We start from the raw sequence: 19,611 nt of genomic DNA on the forward strand, positions 1-19,611 counted from the left end.
AAATTCACCGAACAGGGAACCAAGTCACATATCTGAAGAAAACTCCAGACATCAGCCATGCCTTCGGGCTTTCCCCCAGGAACAAGAGGCAACAGAAGATCACCTACCAAAGACCGGCAGCCCTTTCACGTGCTGGTGCACCTGGCCGAGAAGCTGGATCTATCAGCCCCATTAAGGCGACCCACGCTTCCCCCGTCAGGCTGCTGCAGGGACGAGTTCAGCTTGGCCGTCTCGACACTACGCCCAAGTGTCTCCAAATACCCTCATCTCGGTGAGATAACACAGTGACCTCTCTGAGCTAGAATTTGATTTTAGGTGTAGCTCTACAGAAATGAAGACACCGAACTGTCTAGAAGCGCACACAGGGCATGCTCGGTCTCAAAAATACTCTCACCCACCCTACTTCTTCCCCCTTTCCCCAGACTCCCAAAGGAAGTAATTTACTGATGACTCTTTCCAGAATTGCCAGAGAAGAGCAGGAACGTAAGTGTTAAAAACACAAACAAGGATTTGTAGGGCTAGAGCTTTATTTGAGACTGTAGTAGCTGTAGCATAAAGGAAATAAAATGTCTTCAACTTCCAAAGTTCTCTTGCCAGATGGATCCATAATTAAATCATTTGCACAACAAATAAAACAATTGAAGGTTGCTAAGTTTTTAAATAACTGCTTATTCTCATTCACACAAAAAGTTAATGAGATGTTTTGGCTAAAACGTTAAATGATACTCCTGTAAAGCTATTCCGAAATCTAAATTTAGAGTCCATTATTACAATGCCACAGATGCTGCAGACGGTTAAGGGACCCTCTCATATTGTTTTATCATTATTTATTAAAACTTTTTAAAAATTGTATCAACAATAGAATTTAGCCAGTTTCTATATATCCCTGCCTCTACTCAGTTTTCATTCACACTGAGCAGAACCTTATTCTACAAGTAATCAGAATGACTGACTTTTAGAAACTATATTGAATAATCCTTTTTGCTGTCATGGCAGAAGACTTTAAAACTGTATTCACAGAAATTTAACTTAAGAATGAGCTTTTGCCAGTCTTAGCTATGTACTGGTGAAGAATCTTTTTTATTTTAGGATAAGAAGTTTTGAATCTTCCACTTTAACATGGTATTTGAATTTATTTGGAAGCATGTAACTTATTAGCTGCCCTGAGGACCAAACGTGGTCTCAGTGCCAGCGCAAGGCAATATTCCCCTGACAAGGCTGACTGTGTAACAGCAGTAAATGAGTGGGCCTGATGGCAAGGAGTAAGCGGAGAAGCTACAGAGTGGCACAGTTGTGGTTTCCATCCCCAACTCCCTGATGGGACAAAACCTTTACAAGCCCAGGACTGTGACTGACTAACGAATGCATCTCCCATGAACCGAGGGGAAAAATGATGGGTGTTCTCTGATGCAAAATTGCTATGCATCGCTGCTTACAACAGCTTGTGCAAATGTAGCCCAGCATGACTAGAAACGCCCAGGTTTTCTCATAGCTTATGTTGTGTTTCAATATCATAACTTGCTTGAGGTAAAGTTCAACCATCGCTCAACTTAGCAAACATCTTTCTGACCTACAGGTTTCACCTAACAACCCTATTTGATGGGACAGATTTGATTGGGTTATAAAAGGAGGAAGAATTTAGCCTCAGAAAGTGGGATTTCTGAAATCGCCACTGTCACAATTTCAGGATGGTAGAGTCAAATTACAAACTGTTCAACCTCGAGTAAGTCTGATCTTAAAACACAGAGAACAATCATGAAAGTAAAACCTGGCACCTACCCACTTCAGCCAAAGTCTTGATACATGACTCCACCGAGGCTTTCTGCGTTGGGTTTGGCCAGGTACAGTTGTAAATTCTAAAGGCAGACTGTAGCAGCTGAATAAAAACAGGCTGGTGTGTCTGAAAACAAAAAGATAAACACGGAATTTCACCCTTTAGAATCTCTTCACAACTGCCCTAGGGTTTGACACAATGTAAACCACATGCAAGGGGTTTTCAGCTTGTAGACTCAAGTTCCAACTCCATTAAATTCTCTTTGCTCTTCAGAACTGGAGGGAACAGAAATCAATGCTGCACCCCTAAAAAGGCCAAATCATGCAATTTTTCCTCAGATCGCCACTGATATCAAGCAAACACAGTACAGAGCAGAAGGACGGAGGAGTCTTCCCAGTTCTCAGGTATGTGTCCCTTTTGTCATCGGACACAGCATTTTTCTCATACAAATACAAAGATAGACCATTATTCTACAAGAATACCCCCTCCAATGAATTCACAAGAGCCAGGAATAAATCTGACCATATTGAGCTGTCTACTGGTTCAGAGCTGTAAGTGGTAAAAATTAAGAGTAAGTGTTTTAAAGAGGAATTAAGCTGCTAGCCAGTGGCATGAGAGGGAATAGAGAAATTAAAGGCGGATGTAAAGATACAGCATTCCTATCTGGGTAGCAGAAGGTATCTCATTAACGGTCTGAATAACATATTTGTATGTGTCTCTCTTCCTTACCTGGAGGCTGGTACTGTTATCTGAAAATGGTGAATTGAAGAAGCCACTCACAATGTTCATTACGGGCTCAGTGACATATTTCTCCAGAGATGTGTCTGCATGTTTACGATCTGTGGTTGTGTTACAAACCTACAGGGAAGAAGGAGGAAACAATGAGATTTCGTTCTTTTAAATAAGCAAGCTTTACTATTTTGTATTTATTACAACACATGTAATATTTCTTAACACAAAACCAAATTATTTTTATACAAAATCTATCAGAGAGAACTATCTTAGAGTTCAAGCTGTATTTGTGATAGCTTATCTTTCTTCTTGGAGGTTCACACTGTCTTTTGAATACCCTTCTCTTACCAACTAGCTCTTTCTGGTTGGCTGTCTATTCTTTCCTATACCGTGAAAAAAGATCCCCCTAAATCAGCACATTGCATGCCATTACACATTTAGACAGATTCAAGAAGAAAATGGGCCTTTCCTCCCATTGTGGGGCTGGTTGGAAGAGGCTTTAGAGACAGATGAGACATAAACACCTTAGGTTAGAAAGATTTCATGTAACATTTAACTTCTCTCTGCAATCAATCACCAGAAATGGGTGGTGAAGGTGAAGCTCATTTGCAGGAAAAACGTTAAAAAAAGACGGAAAGAAAGGAAATAGCATAGTCAATACCAACAGCCTTTAGGATTGTAAACTTTAAGACAGGCAGCATTACTTAGGAAAGCCACATGGGGAAAATACGAAAGACAAGCTAAAAACAATGAAAGAAGAGAACGGATGGTACTGGGACAACTCTGGAGCACAGAAGGATGATTAAATGGTGGGAGGATGTGGGAAGATTTGTACAAAAGATTCCTGAAGACACCCTTTGGTACAACACTAAAAGTTTGTTGCTGCATAAAGATGTCATGCTTAAAGAAAGCAAAAAAATTACTGAGGTGGATCACATCCTTCAGTATTTCTTTACTTCTTCTCAAAATTTGTGAAAATCTATAGAGATTCATGTTGACTTTGCATATGTCAGTGTGAACAGTACTAAAAGGAGCCTAGAGAGAGCCAAACAGTGAGAAAGGCAAGACTGAACAAATAAGTGCAGACTATACTCATACTACCTCTTCAACAGCCTTTAAATAAGCAGTTCTTGTCATGTTTAACAAGGAATGAAAGGCAAAGCTGTTCTCTCTTTCACCTCTGCAAGCCACAGACTACTGTAATGTTCTAGGGAATCTATGTGAGAACAGAATTTATTTCGCTTATACCCTTCACATTACTATCTAAGCATTTAACACACAATCATGAACCTGTGTGGTACATGCTTACCATCGCATCGCTTTATGGATGGGCAACTGAGTCCAGAGAAGCTGAGTGAATTGCTTAAGGTCACAGAGAAAACTTGGTGACAGAAGCAGAAAGATAATCCACAGCACCTCAATCTCACAGGGGGCAAACATGCTCCCTAATTGCACAGCACCAGTCACACTTGGACACTACAAGACAGCAATTTCTCCAGGAGCGTTTTAAGGAAGGTGACATTCAAAAGCACCCACGACGTTCAGGGGAAGATACAGCTCACAGGAACACAAGGGCATTTTGAGTATAACACACAAGCACTGTCATATGGTAGGCAGAGGAATAACCAAAGATAACTTGAGACCTAAAGAAATGAGGCATCTTGAGGAGCTTGGCTTGTCTGCTTTTCTAAAATGTGTCAGATAAACAAGTCATGCCCCCACGTAGTGCATTTTTTATCACCCTAGGAAAGGAAAGATTTTGGTCAGAGAAGCAACAGTGGCTAAACTGAAATAGCAAATTCTTCAGCCCTTCAGTTTTGGGAAAATTATGACACCACCACTATCACCCCGAGTCCTCATGGAGGTAACAAAGATTCAGTTAATAATCCAAACTTTTTCTTAAAAAAAATCACAGAACTAAGAAACTCTTGCAGTTCTTCTGCTTTTGATCAATCTGCATGCTGGAACCAGTAGCTCTGAGGCTCAGCGCTTGTGATCCCAATGGGAAGACAGGGAGCTGTGCAGTGCTCGCATGGTGAATTCAGAAATTGCCAAAACTAAATTCCAAAACGCTTTTAAGTTTTCCCCTTCGCTTGTCTAAAAAGCAGAGCCATATGTGAGGATACCACTCTGCTCCAAAACCGGTCTGAAAAACTCCCAGCGAGGAAGGAATTCGGAAATCCTCTCATTTGTTCTTATCCCTCTGCCCTTTGGGGACTGAAAAACGTTTCCCCATGGAAGAAAAAACCTGAAATGCATGAAATGGAGATGAAGATTGAGAAAGCAGTGTTTAAAAACCCCTTAAGAGGCTTTGGGACCGAAACTCACATGAATAATACTTCAAAAATTCTGCGGAGAAAGCCAGGATGACTTTACAGCTGTCATATCCTGGCTCTTTCTTTAATCCTGCTCAGACTACAGCTGCTGACTTACAGGCTGGGCCACACGTAGGAAAGGGAAGCCTTTCCTTCAGCAGCACCCACTTTGCTTAGCGCAACGCTTTAAGTCATACACGGGAGAAAGTAGGCTGGCAGAAGCTGTAGAAACACGGTGTCTTTGAAAGCGCGACTGCTTTTGGCAAACTGAATTTATCATGAATCCGCCTCATGCCTGCTTTGCAATGTATCACGTTGTTGAAAGAGAATGACAGTTGGGGACTAAATATTTCCTTCCTGGGTGCAGAAACAGATAAAAAAAATTGGTTACTCTTCTTTTTATAAAAAAGGAAAGAATCCAACCTGAGGATTCTTTCACCTTAGTGCTCTCTAATCACAGACTCAGACTCAAAGCTCACAAACTCACCCACTGACAGGCATTTGTAGCAGCTAAAAGAAAAGCATTTCCCCTTCCCCCACGCAAAAGCATCTCTTTTAGCTCACTGGAACACAGAGGATCAAAGGGCTCTTTTTCTAAATGCTTTGAAAGCTATTGTAACATCTTTCATGAGGCTGACAGCATTCTAACTGTCCTGATAGCTACATAACGCTGATGTATTTATAACACAAGGGCTCTGCCTGGGCCCCAGAAAACCAAACCTGAACAAATACACTCGATAACTTGGAAGATACGGCTGCCCATGGGGACCTGGCTGAAGAGCAGGGCAGGCCAGAGCACTTCTGATATGCTCTTTTAGCTGTTAACCAGGAAATTAAAAGGACTAATTAGGCACTGGCCCTGAGGGCTCTGCCGGAGAGCAAAATAAACCTGCATTTTGCCATTCAGCGCCAACAGCACACACATACACAAAATACAGCACTAATAATACACTCTTCACCTCTGAAGACCTGGAGTCTAATTTCTCTTATGAGAAGGGCATGTGAAAACAAGCTCAGTAGTCACTAGCATCAGGACAACTCCGCATCATTGGGCATGGTACAGTTTGTCTCCAGGCTCATGAAGGGAACTGTGGACAGAGCCCTCTTTCTACGTCTCTGCTTCTAGCCGAAGGGCAAAGAAAATTCGTCACGTTCAAGGGCTAGGGAGGGTAGTCTGTTGGAGGGTCAGGGCCAGGACACGTCAGGAAAGGGCAACCCAGAAAGGGAATTAAACAGGAGAAAATACTTCTTGGGGTAAAACCAGCAAGGTTAAAAATCAGAATCCCCCTCCAAGAAGGTTTCTGATCTTAATTTTCAAACGAGCTTGGTTTGTCCAGAAGGGTTTTCACTGTAGAACACGACCACAGAGACAAGACAAACAGCAGGAAAACAGGGGTTGTAGAGGTCTCATTACTGCTGAAAATGGCTACCATCAAAAAAAGAGAGCACAAACATCCCTGTCTTAACCTGTCCCCAAGAAAAAAAAAAAGAAAAAACCCAACCATAAGAGAAATTAACAGGTCCCAGTGCCTGTCATATAGCACAAGCCTTTGCACTCATTCTTCTTTTGGCCATAATTCATGGTATTTTCTCTCAATAGGTTTCAAAGAAATTATTTTGTGGCACACTATTACTTTGGGGTAAATGTCCACTGCAGGACTGAACTGAGATTATTTTACCTTTTTTTCTTTAATTTCAACAAAATGAAGAACGCAAGGAGTGAGAACTTAAGGATTATAAAACGTAATGGACCACGGACTGGGAGAAGAGGCATGCACTATGGCAACATGCTCTATAACACCTCCAAAATACTGTCCAGCATCAAGGATCAAATACAGTCCACCAGCCACCAAAAACCTGTGGTTCTACTTTTTGAGCAGAAAGAGCAACTCCATTAGTTGGTATTAATATTAGGCTCTTACAAGAAGCTCTACCTGCTAGAAAAGGATATGTAATGTAAGCTGTAATCATTATGTCACACTAGCTTCCCCTCATGGCTCTACTGTTGTATTTTATCATTCCGGAAGTCATAAGATTTCCCTCATTTTCTGTCTCCAAAATACCAGGGAATGGAAGCTTAATTCAACTTCTGACTTGAAACTTAATTCAACAAGTAATGACACCATGAAGCTCACTAGGGTCCACAGGAATTGAATGCCTACGGTACTAACTGTGCCTCATCACCTTGCAGCCTATAGTTTATATATGAATTAGTATTCTGAAAGACCATAGGTCTACACCTGCCTTTTGCATCAGTGGTGAGAATGTAGTGACAGTAGAATAAAAGACAAAAACAGGCCAAAGTGAGACTAAAGGAGGAACATGAGCCAAAGAACTTCTTGATCCCTGATCCTCACTGTGCTAACAGAGTAAAGCAAGAAGATTACAGATGTGGGGTTGGTTTTTTTTAGTCACCGCCGTAATGACATGTTAACACACGCTGCCAGAAGATGTACACAGACTCTCAACCCTGTACATGCATCCAATTTATTTTTCTGGAAGAAAGGAGAAAGGAACATGGGTTCCAAGATGCCCTTTTAGAAAGAGAAGACTACTAGTAATTAGCAGGTTAAATGATGATAAATAACATAGAAGTGACTGTTTGTTAAAAAAAACAAACAAACAAACAAAAAAACACAACCAAACCAAACCAAACCAAACAAAAACAAACCACACCTCTTCTATTGTCAACTTTGAAAAAAAATAGTTAATAAAATAAAAGAAGTTCACCAAAAAAAGGTATTGCCAGTTCAGTTGCCACCCATGACTATACTGTAATATTTAACGTCTCATGAACCTTACCCTTGCCATATCAACAAGGAAGTTCTCAAATAACTTCCAAATATGGTTACTGGCATAGATTTCTTTCATTTCCACTTCAGTGTCCACGTAACAGTGGTTAACAAAATTAACATAGGCAATTTTCACCTGCAGGAACAGCAAAAACACAAACAATATGAAATGGAACAGTAAAAACCATTAACATGACGTTTGCTATCTGCAAAAATACCAAACAATAAAGATGATCCTTCAAATACGAAAAAAAACTAGTAACAGTAATAAGACGTATGTTCAGTTCTGAAGATTTAAGGAGAAGCACAGCAACAAATGCATTAACGTACTTACTGAAAGATCACATGAAGAAAAATGGAAAGGTTTTGCAAACATGCTTACTGTAATGACAAAACCCCCTCAAAACAAACCAATAATAAATCTGATATTTAAATGATATTAAGACTACAAGGGCCTGGCTCCAAAGCCAGGAGCTGTCAAAATGCAGGACACCCTGCACTTGCCAGTTGACTGCTGTGGGTTGATGCCTTGTGACAAGCTTGCCAAACATAAAAAAAAAACGTCTTTAGCAGAGCTGGGACTGCAATCCCTATATTCCCACCATCCTAACACAGCGCTTGCATTCAGGGTGGATGTAACTCGGCTCTAAATGGAAGAGAAAGGTTGTGCAGCGCTGGGACTGCAGCCACAGCAGCACAGGGCTTCACAGGAGGACTGCAGTCTCACTCCTCTCCTGCATTACAAGTCTGCATGTGCACATCATAAAAATGGATACCCAGTGCCTGAAATGTATGGATTAAATATAAACATACACAGATACACTGAAAATTTGTTGTCAAGGTCAAAGGAGAGGAGATAGTTGCATATGTTTAATGCAGTCGGGAGAAAACTCACATCAGACTTTTAGGTTTCATTTGTTTGGGCTTTTTTAAATTAGCATCTGTTGAAATTAATGTTAGGAGGAACTTTTGACCAAAGCAAACATTTTTCTTTTCAAGAAAAGAATCAGTTGATCACAAGGGGACTTTTTCACAGCATGGAAGGAGTCTTTACTCCTGCAGGTCCCAGTTCTGTTGAGATGAGCCACATTTTTCCACCAGATAGCCTGCAGAAATCCATCTGACCGATACACGGGCCCAAAGCAAGCTCCTTGCAAAGACTGTGAAAAGATTTCTTTTGATCACATCAGGTTTGTCGCAAACATTCCCCTTCTGATCAGCATGAGGTATCACAGTCCTGCTGAAGCATGACCGGTAGTAGCTGCAGAATTGGGCCTCGATATGCAGTGAATAAAAACATTTGCTGGACTGAAATTGAATTTAATAAAATGAGACTTCACCCAAAACTCCCACTGACTTCAGCATTGCCAGAATGTTACCCATCATTTCCAACAAATTCAGGTAGCGGCAAAATGTTGGCTTGACAAACCACTCAGCTGAGTCTTTGCAGCTACAGCCAGAAGTTATCAGAGCATTAAACTCTGATAGTGGCTGGACAAACCTAGGAAAACTAAACAAGGTGTCTGCCCCAAAAAGCTGACAATTGAAGCACAAGGGACAAGGAATTTTCTATTTAAGAAAATACTGGCTATTCTGTCTCACTTATTCACCTTAACAAACACCACCTATTTCCAGCCTGTTTTCTGTGCAAATATTCAACTTGTCAGTATATTATAAACAACAAAATATTTTCTGAGTTTCTAAAAATAAGTCTGCTTCCTCGTTCAGTGAATCTTACCTCAGGTATACAGTCATCATGGGTCACTACTCTCACTATATCGTCCAGTGGCAGGAGTGAATTGCACTTGATCTCTGTGTATACATTCTTTCCTTCTGTACAAGCCGCTAGCAATTCCACTAGAGTGATGTGATATGCTAAGGGTCCGCTCTCATCTGCTCGATCTCGCTCTGAACACATCATTTGGAGTAGGACTGGAAATGATGCTCTGTCGTTGTAGAATATCAACACATCTTCACCGCCATTTATCAGCTGAAAAAGATACCACAAAGTTTTAAGCACTCTGCACTGCAGTCATTTTGGACTCAATGATCTTAAAGGTCTTTTCCAACCTAAATGATTCTATGATTTTCTTAATTTCTTATTTTAAGCATGCAAAGACTGTCTAGCAAAAAAAAAAACAAAAAACACCCCCCCCCCCCCCCAAAAAAAAAAAAAAATTAGTCTGATGTGGCTTACCAAATGCACATGTCAAAACAATATCCAAGGCAAACTTCTGCTCTTATCTACATAAGTGCAAATCTGGAATAACTCACCAAGGAGTGAGCTAACGCGAGGTGAATTTGAAGTTTAATTTCTGTGTAGCTCTGTGTTTAGCTAAGACAGTATGCCATCCTTATTATTCCTACCATCTCAATGTTTGTTTGAAGTTAATTAATTACCCTATTGTGAGGCCAGGATGCATTATCATCTCTGTTTTATAGACAGGGACTTGAGGTGCAGGGAGATTAAATCTTCCATGCTACCTCACACAAAACGCCTGTGGCTCACCCAGAATTTAACCAACCTCTTCTGTGCCCTTGCTCAGCATCAAAACCAGAGGACGACTCTTCCCAACCTATGCAAATTTGGCAGGTGGGTCTTGACATTGTCAGTGTCATGCCACTTGACAGTGTCAGTGTCACTTCCATTTAACAAAAAACTGGTGTATGTGATAAATATTTGATTTTGCTACAAGTGCATTGCTCATCTCAAGAGGATCCAGACCGGAGGTGGACGCTGGCAGCCCCATCTCAGCAGATCTCACAAAAAGTTTTGCTCTAACCCTGTTTTGAATGCCCCATACACTGAATATACCTACTGCCAGTGCTGCTCTGTGAGCTCGAGTGGAGCTGGGACAGGACAGTAGCCCTGTCTTCTCTCTATCACTTTCCTTTTAAGCATAATGCACTCTCAATGCAGGTGAAAATAAGCTCCCATAAACCCTTCCTAGTACGGAATACACCTGGGCAGCACAACAGCTGTATGCATTTTGTAAATAAGGCACTTGACATATCCAAGTCTACTATACGCGACATGAAGTCCTAGCTTACTGAATTCAAGGGTAGAAATAAAGGTTGCTGGAGCTTTTGAGAAATGGGAAGGCAGCAAGAGCAGGAATGAAAATTAGTCTCCCACAATGAAAAGTCAAGAAACATTTCATTACATTTTCCAGGGTTTCAACATTTCAAATTTTGAATTTACAACTTTTCTGATTGTGTTTTCCCTGCTTCTTGCTTATTTATACTTTGACAATTGAATGAACTGAATTGTGAATTCGGTCTTTCCTGCCATTCCTATTTTCTCATTTATCTTTGGGTTTCTAAAATGTTTCTACTAGTGACTTTTCAAAATAGACATTTTCTGGACAATCCACAGTCCAGAAAAAAGTTTTTAAAGGGAAAAGTGCTTGGGAAGGAGGAAGGAGACAGTACAGGGATCCAGATACCTTCGTTGCACTCAAGGGGGGGGGGGGGGGGGGGAAGAGTATTCAAAATGTTGGAAAATGGACCTAACTTTTTAATACTGATGTCTGGAATACTATGCTCTTAGGACATACATACAAATAATAAAACAAACATACAAAATAATAAAAAAAAATAAATCCACACGGAGCCCTCTGGGAAGGTACATGCTCTGTCACTTTCTACTAAGTTGGTTCACCACGTTCCCATATTTATTTTCCACTTGTGTACAGAGGAGAGGGAAGACAACTCTTTCCAGGTTTCCCCAGAGTTACACTCTTATGTCAAATCCAGACCTAATCTGTATCAGTATTGCTTGATATTTAATCATATCGAGTCAAACTGAGCCCTCATCCTTTCATGTACCTATCACCGACGAATGAGGAAGAAATACCAGGAGATAGTGAATTTGTGAAACGTGATGCTGCATGGCATGCTTGCTACATACTGACTGTAAGGAACCACAAACCAAAGCAGACGATGTTGCATCAGCACAAGAACAGCTAAGGGGGACAAAGTAATCATCGTAAATGCAAGGACAGAAGAAGATGTCATCCCCTTCCCCAAAGTTATCCACTTTTAAATGTGATTTGTGAAGGGCATCCAAACATTGACCCAAGCAGAGAAAAAATATGTCCCTTTAAAAGCAGAAAAGGAAGAGAAGTATCCAGTGTTAGCCAAAGTTCTCACTGAGCATCATGAGCTCAGTGATGGGGGGGCGGGGGGCAGGGACCAAAACAAACCGGCAGCATTTTCTTCCACTAAAGTATATTTTCAACAAGTTAAGAACTCTATGGAAGTATAATGAAGGTTGGTCAGTATCAGAGCAGCTGCTGACGCTCTGCAATGTATCACTCCAGAATACTACAGATAATAGAAAACTCTGCTGCCACATTGATCTGCTTCAAAAGTAAATTCTGCTTTCCCTTTTGTAATAATGTTTGCACTGATAGGCACTGTTCTTCCAGGAACCTCAAAGCATGCTTGTAATGAGAAAAAGTGCCCTAAGGAACCTTTCAGGTCGGTAAACATCATTACTAGCACTCTACAGACATGGGGACCAAGGATATGAGAACAAGTGAATAAGCCAGATTGGGAATGTTCAGTGTATTTTATGAAAGTACTCTTTCACAATGGTGCTCCTTCATCTGTATGCACTTTCTAAAACATGTAGATATGATCAGCTTATCCTTTAGTCCCAGTAAACAGGAATAAGCTACAATATACTTCCCGTGGGTAAAAGAAAACACAGGAGTAGTTGAGGCATGCTGTACACTCCTACTCTATCTTGTCTTGTGGTAAATTGTTTACATGCCCCATCTGGAGGCACAGAAAAAGTTACACCACTTGTTTAAGGTCACAAAGTACATCTCAGTCATCTACTGAGAAACTATCCTGACTCCGTGGCAAGTTCCAACCATTTGGCTACACTGTTCCCTTTACATTGGACTGCCATTCAAGCGCCATTCAAATTTCACTATTACCATCCTTTTCTAACAAATCATAATTACTTACCTGTAATTTCCTGTTTTTTTAAAGCATATCATCATCTTACCCTCTTTCATCAAAATAGGGGTGCTCCCTCCCCCCAGCAAATTCCTGCAGGACTCATGATGAAAATGTCACATCCAAGTTCATTTTGATTTTCATCATGCAATCAGCTTGAAAATGTAATATGACAATTTATCTTTGTGCTATTATAGGTCAGTAACAAAATGTATTTAAATTGAGAAAAATCTAAAAATTTTGTTTGATGAGGAAGTAAAAACCTACAAGAAGCTGTGGTGGAAGGGGAAAAAATCTAAAAGCACAAAGGCACAAGAACTGCTTGAATTATGTAAATCAAAGGCTTGTAATTGATATTGCATGTTAAAACACTTCAGTCACATTGAAAAGGTTGAGGTGGATTCCATTAAAGGTTATCCATGTAGGCTGAAGCTTTATTTCCTTAATTAGAAGTTTTTCCTCTTTGTTGCTGTGGAACAAAATTTCAGCAGGGTTTAGTTTTGTTCATACCATGACTAGAGCTTATCTCTGTTTTCATTGTGAAGATGTCTCTTCAAAAAAACAAAAAAACCCGAGCTTTGTAAAGTAAAGAAAAATGTTCCCTGGACTGTGATCCTGCCTGGACTTTTCACCGTATTCAACTTTACCCACGTATTAATCTCATTGAACTGTTAACATAATCACAGTTAAATGCACGAGTGTCTGGAGGTTGAAGACTTCATTTATCATGCACACTATATATCAAATCCTAATTGCAGAGAAGTCAATTTCTTAGTAACTTTATAGCATAAAGATTTGTCCACAAACCACTCTGTGGAATTCGGGTCAGACTCTGAATCTAGCTAGTTAAAGCTAGAGTAGCTCTACTGACTCTCACAGAAATGCTCTGGAACAAAAGAAACAAAAGCAGAAAATAGTACCTAGAATTGTTACATTGTTAGGTGCTAAAAAATGGTCTACAACACTATTTAGAGAAATCCATAGAGGTAAGAGCCTCTTATATGGCAAAACCATGCCACAATATGGCAAGTTTGGTGCGTAAATGGGATCCTAAATTAAAATACAGGAAAACGAAGGTTTATGTAACTCTGAGATTTCCATGCTACACCATCTACAAATAGACATCTCTGTATCACCATGCTAACGCTCATGTTTTCTTTCTAGTAGTTATACAGATGGCCTTACAAAATTAGATTAAACTCCCAAAAACGTCTGCTAAAATATTCATTATTTGTGATACCGTTTAAAATTCTAAAGCGATGATGCCATTATATCCCATTGGTACCAAGAGCAAAAAAAGCAACCTCAAAATACTAGTGTGTTAAAAAGACATCGCACAAGTGATTAACATATGAACCCTTCACTTACCTCTGTCATTACCATGTCCTGGCATTTTTTCACATATTTGCCATCTGCTTTCACAATGGTCTGCAGGAAACGCAAGTACTCCACATGACGGCCATGAGTCTCAATGCAGTGTACAAAGTGCTGCACTACTCTTTCACTAATTTCATTACACAGAAGGTAATTATTCATGAAGATGTGCCGCATAGTTTCAGCTTCCAGGAGCTAAACAGATTAAAATCAAAACAGCCTTATAAGAAGAGCAGATTTGTTTTGAGATTGAAAGATTCCCAGGACTCTAGACTAGAGAAAGGCACATTGGTAAAGGAAAACTGGAAAAGTCCAACGTGCACCAGCCCAGTGATTAAGCAGTGACCTTATGGCCTAGCTTTCATTTACGATGGGATTTCTCCACACTTTCCTATGAGTACAAAATGGTCCTAAAGTGGACATAAACAAAATCTGTGCCCATGTGGAAGGTGAAGACACGCACATACACACACTACACTGCTACAGCACTCTGTAGGGACTTCAGTATACAAGACAACTGAGACCACATTCATCCCACTCACCATCAAACTTTGCACTGAGGCAACCAAATAAGATGATTAGCTACCTCTGGCTCCCTCTATGGTTGACAGAGGCAGGCATTTCCAGCAGGCAAATTGTTGCACGTGCAGTCTGATCACTCTCTGAGAGAACATCTCTTTCCACATTAACTACAGAGGGAGCCTAAGGCTATATTTCTATTGCTGAGTAGCTTGGTACAAGAGGAACAGATCTGTAGCAAGAAAGGGATGCTGCTGAGGACCCAGCATCCAGATTTATGGATTCTTGGGGCTTTTGCTTCAAACTTGCCCTAGCTTGGTCTCTTGACTGAAGGCTCATGAGGGTCAGGTGTGCTCCTAGAGTATACCTTTCTGTTTAGTGTCATCTGAAAGGAATCCACACCAAGTTCGCTCCACAATGTGAACAAAACCACAATAACTGGGATGATCAGAAGGTCAACTTCAAAAGAACAGAAATGCAAGTGCAAGGAGGCTACATACTTGGCACCTGAGTTAAGTGTCAGTGTTGGATAGGATGGAGTCTGGGCGCTGGTTCCCACTGTGGTCAACTCAACGCCTTCCACTAACTTCACAAAAACAGCATAAAGAAAAAATAACAGAACAAATGCTTCCTAATGTACACAGGCCAGGGGCCTACAATCCTAATACTCACACTCTTTCTAATAAAAGCATGTTTTGCTCAGTAGATCTGCCACTGAGAAAGGTGTCATTCTATATGACTATATCTGTAAGCACACACATACATATATATACACAAAGGGACAGTGACAAAAAGGTTTATTGTAAAGACAATGATTTAATAAAAGATCAAATTTTAGATTAGTTGAACCAAATGGAAGCATCATCAACAAAAGTGTATGGGTCTGATTTTGCTGTCACACGAGTCATGACAGCATAGTCACAGCATCTTCTACCTTGACTTATAGTCCATCCGTGAGGGAGTTAGGATGAATAAATCAGAGTCAAGCTAAACATGATGTGATGAGGTGACACATGTTCATAGATACTTCCAGTAAACCCCACAGGTAATGTTGTTTTCCACTTTCAAAATGGCAACATTAAAAACTATGACAAAGAGCAACAGTAAGGGAGAAAAGACAAAGAGAAGAGAGAGGAGAGGAGAGGAGAGGAGAGGAGAGGAGAGGAGAGGAGAGGAGAGGAGAGGAGAGGAGAGGAGAGGAGAGGAGAGCAGAGCAGAGCAGAGCAGAGCAGAGCAGAGCAGAGAAGAGAAGAGAAGAGAAGAGAAGAGAAGAGAAGAGAAGAGAAGAGAGAAAAGAGAAGAAAGAAAAGAGAAGAGAGAAGAGAAGGCATAATTTAATGAAATTATTTATTTATCACTATCATTTTTCAGCAAGTCCAAAAATTTACTTCCAGTTATAATATTCTCCTTAAAATTAAATACTTACCCCTGGAGTTAAGAACAAGTTGAGATTTTTGTGGAGGAGAACTTGATTCTGAGGATTTCCTCGACAGAAATTCTGAAGAAAAGTGTGGGCTAGATTCATAACTTCATTCATCTTTTCATCGCTCTGCAGAAAGAAAAGACAAACAAAATCAGCTGGGTGTACCTAAATGTACTTGTTAAAACAGTACAACGTGAACTCAGCCAGGAACAAACCAGTTCTCCCTCTGGCAAAAGCCACTGATCTAGTTTCCTTCAGAGTCCATTAGTGGCTGTACCGTACTCTGAATCGACTTGACTATAGGGAGTCACAGGTAAGAGCACAAACTCAAAGTAAGATTTCCTCATCCATGGTTATAATTTCCTAGTTTTAAAAAGTGCTAAGTGGATTGATTTTCAAAAAAAGCTCTCTAGCCTACATTGATGTTAAGCTTTTGAAAAGCTTTGGCTTTTATATAGCTACATTTAGAAACAGATGTATGTGTGCATGTGTGTGTACACCTACATGGCTATATGTATGCTCATACACATACTCCCACACAAATATATGTCTAGTTTCATCCCCATTTTATATCTCTCTCGTACAGGATTCTAACTATGATTTGATAAACTACCTATATGGACAAGCACTATTTTACTGAAGACAGCTGAACCCAGTGTCTATATCATAACATTAGTGTGTTACACTCAGGAAAATGTAGCCCAGAAGAGGTTTTACCTCCTCAATGCCTCCTATAAGATCTAGAAAGATGTGCTCTTTAAAAGGCTGTCTAGATCATTCATTTGTATGCTCAATGCCACTAAATCAGTACAAAATTACATTATCTTCTGAAAAACTTGCAAGTGGAATTAGGATAGAGGTTTCCACCATAGAAACAAAGAAATTATTTCAGACTTGATCCTTGAAAGCTTTTTGTCCATCTTACGTATCTACAATAGCACTCACATCAGTACCCAACAGTGGAATTTAGATACCCTGCCAGCAGCTCCATTAAATCAATACTTCTTACTGTGCAGTGACTGCAGATCTAAAGTTTGCCTATTTCCAGAATGGGATGATAGCACAGTGACATTCAGGTACCTGAGGCAGTAGACATTAAGTTCTTAATAAAACCTGTTCTATGCAGGCAGCCATATTTAAACTTAGGCCTAAACCCATTATTCTTAGGGTAAAAAATGGCATCATCATTTCATGTTTGTCCCATAGTTGACTGAATTCAGCTAAAAAAAAATATTCACATTGATTCTTGGGCCTTTTGAGGCCTTTCCCTTTATTGAGTTCATGTTCTTTACCACTAAAATTATGATAATAACCTTTTCATAGGGTATCTGCAGAAGGTCCAAGACTACCAAGTGGGCACCCATATTTTTCAGCAATCGCTGCTGTTGATTCCGACATTTTTTATTCTGAACACAAAGTTTGCTGAGTCGAATCAAAATCTATAAATAAATAAACAAATAAATAAGCATGCAAGCAAGCAAAGAATCAGTCATGTCACACAAAAACAAACAAAAATAAATTCTTTCAAAATAATTACTAAATCTACTTATCAAACAAGTATGTCAAGCAAGTTTCTTAGCAGATATACTAACCTCTTTAACAATGTTGTAGTTATTGCTTTTATTGCTGTCTATCTGGGGTTTTTTGGTCCCATCCTGTATTGGACTCAAAATAGTTGACTCCTGTAACAAAGAACACACAACAAGAGGAGATCTATTGCAATTTCCTCAGCAGGAACTAACTGTATTTAATAACAGCAAGTGAAGAAGTATTACAGCGCTCATAGGGAACAGATATAACATAGATAATAAAGAAAAAGACTTGTTTATTCTTTATCCACCAGTCCAGTGAGTGAAAAGTCACATTCAAGTCCTTCCTTTGTTTCAATTTTCCAACATGATGTGAGGCAACTACTCTATGCCTTCATGCTTCTGATCCTCCTAAAAAAGAATACATCTCTATCACAGACCAGATGTCCCAAGGAATTTAGATACTATGAGAATAGGGACCATAAGTGTATTTCAATAGCCACCATTTGTTCCAAAAATCTCTAATACAGCTGGAACGATTACAAAGTCTGTGTATGTGAACATTAAAACGTCTGGAGAAAGAGCTTAAGATGACCTCTGTAGGTGAGAGAAGTCGGGTGGAGTCCTCAGCAGTACAGGAATAAGTAGCACAAGGAAATTAGAGATGTTCCTCCCATGAAAAGGACACTTCTGTCCTTATCTCTGCATGATGCAGGAAAGGATTTAAAAACAAATGAGGACCTTATGTTAAACTGCAACATCCAGTCATTACGCCGTATGCTCTGGGCCTTGGCTCTTAGAAAGCCCCAGCTGGGTATGATAAATAAGAGAAATCAAGTCAACAAGTAACTGCCAACACCCACGCACCGTTCCATGCATATCTCAATGAAAACACAGAAGGACATCTGCACAAATACTGCCACTTAGAGTACTGGCAGTGGGTTTTTTTTTTTTCTGCTGCCAGCTATGGTAAGCCTTTATTAACTGGAAACACAAAGAATTGAAAGATTGGACTTTGGATGCTGAAATTATTAAGCATGTAGAAAAACTAGCAGATCTCAAGACTTCCTCACAGTATAACCACAAGGATGTAAACCAGTGTAATAGCATAAAAAAGAACCAAACAGGTGCGCTTCTGAGTTTGTGTCCTCAAACTTCCTACTGTTTTAGAGAAGAGAGTTATGCTAAAACACACATGTGCACACCAATCTGAATGTTTATATCTCTTGAAACCTCTCTCTGAGCTTTCTTAGCTGATGGCGAAGATGAGGAGTTCTATAAATCCCATCTGGTCTTAATTGCCAGTGGGGCAAGAACAACTGTACCACTTGGCCACGGAAGCTGTTTATAACAGTGTCAGCACCACTGTTCAGTGTGGTCATGTTGATCTATGCAACAACAGTGGATTTTTATTTGTTTAGGTTTGTTAGTATGCATGCTGCCTTCTCTCTAGCTGTTTGAATCAATACTTTGGAAGATATTTCAGGCTCTTTGCTATAATTAACCACCCTCCTCTGTTCTGGGACTGTGGGTTAACCAAGATTAATTTACCTGTTACTTTTATCAGCATTCTTCCTCAATCAAAGTAGTTTTATAATCCATGTGAACTATATGTCTTATCTGGAAGTGCTGATCAGCATTAAACTGCTGAATCCATCCTTTCTCTTAACAAAATAAAAACCTGTTTATTGAACCCATAAGAGTATGCCAGGGATGTAGTTATCAAGAGATAATCGCACCACTGGGATACCAGAGACACTCAGTTGCATATCTTGCCTCGTTACGCCCCATCATAGACATTCTCTGTCACATTTTTCCATAGGGGACAGAGAGTCATAGAGATCGCACTGAGAAAGGTTCTCATCTGAGTACCCCACCTTTAGGAAATACTGTTTTCTGAAACAGACTACTTCCTTTATTCATAAAACTCCCGGGATATCACTCTGCATCAGTCTTAGGATCCTTTCTTTCTAGCCCCCAAAAGGAGGCCCAGATTCCAGCATTCAGTCCAAGCAGCTCCCCACCACTGAAACAGTCTCACTCACCCCAGCAGGACAGCTGTGCAAGGCACTAGTCAGTGTCACGCTGGCACAGTTTTGCCCTCCACAGGCTGTATTTTACTTACCAGGGGAACGAGGGCACTCTCAGAAGTTTCCGTTCACAATCTCAACCTATATATGATGTT

The 19,611-nt window shown here is 40.1% G+C and overlaps 1 protein-coding gene across 3 annotated transcripts in view; it reads right to left on the reverse strand.

The window, feature by feature from the left end:
- ITPR2 (inositol 1,4,5-trisphosphate receptor type 2) overlaps positions 1-19,611 on the reverse strand; it is a 269,451-nt gene that overhangs the window by 132,828 nt on the left and 117,012 nt on the right. For all 3 annotated transcript variants that reach the window (XM_075506773.1, XM_075506765.1, XM_075506756.1), the window contains 8 exons: positions 17,490-17,579; positions 17,211-17,336; positions 15,901-16,023; positions 13,950-14,150; positions 9,352-9,603; positions 7,624-7,749; positions 2,504-2,632; positions 1,780-1,900 (listed from right to left, as the gene is read on the reverse strand). In XM_075506773.1, coding sequence (XP_075362888.1) covers positions 1,780-1,900; positions 2,504-2,632; positions 7,624-7,749; positions 9,352-9,603; positions 13,950-14,150; positions 15,901-16,023; positions 17,211-17,336; positions 17,490-17,579 — 1,168 coding nt within the window. The remainder of the gene's footprint in view (positions 1-1,779; positions 1,901-2,503; positions 2,633-7,623; positions 7,750-9,351; positions 9,604-13,949; positions 14,151-15,900; positions 16,024-17,210; positions 17,337-17,489; positions 17,580-19,611) is intronic.

Source organism: Mycteria americana, chromosome 1 (genome assembly GCF_035582795.1).
Source record: "Mycteria americana isolate JAX WOST 10 ecotype Jacksonville Zoo and Gardens chromosome 1, USCA_MyAme_1.0, whole genome shotgun sequence".
Lineage (NCBI taxonomy): Eukaryota > Metazoa > Chordata > Aves > Ciconiiformes > Ciconiidae > Mycteria > Mycteria americana.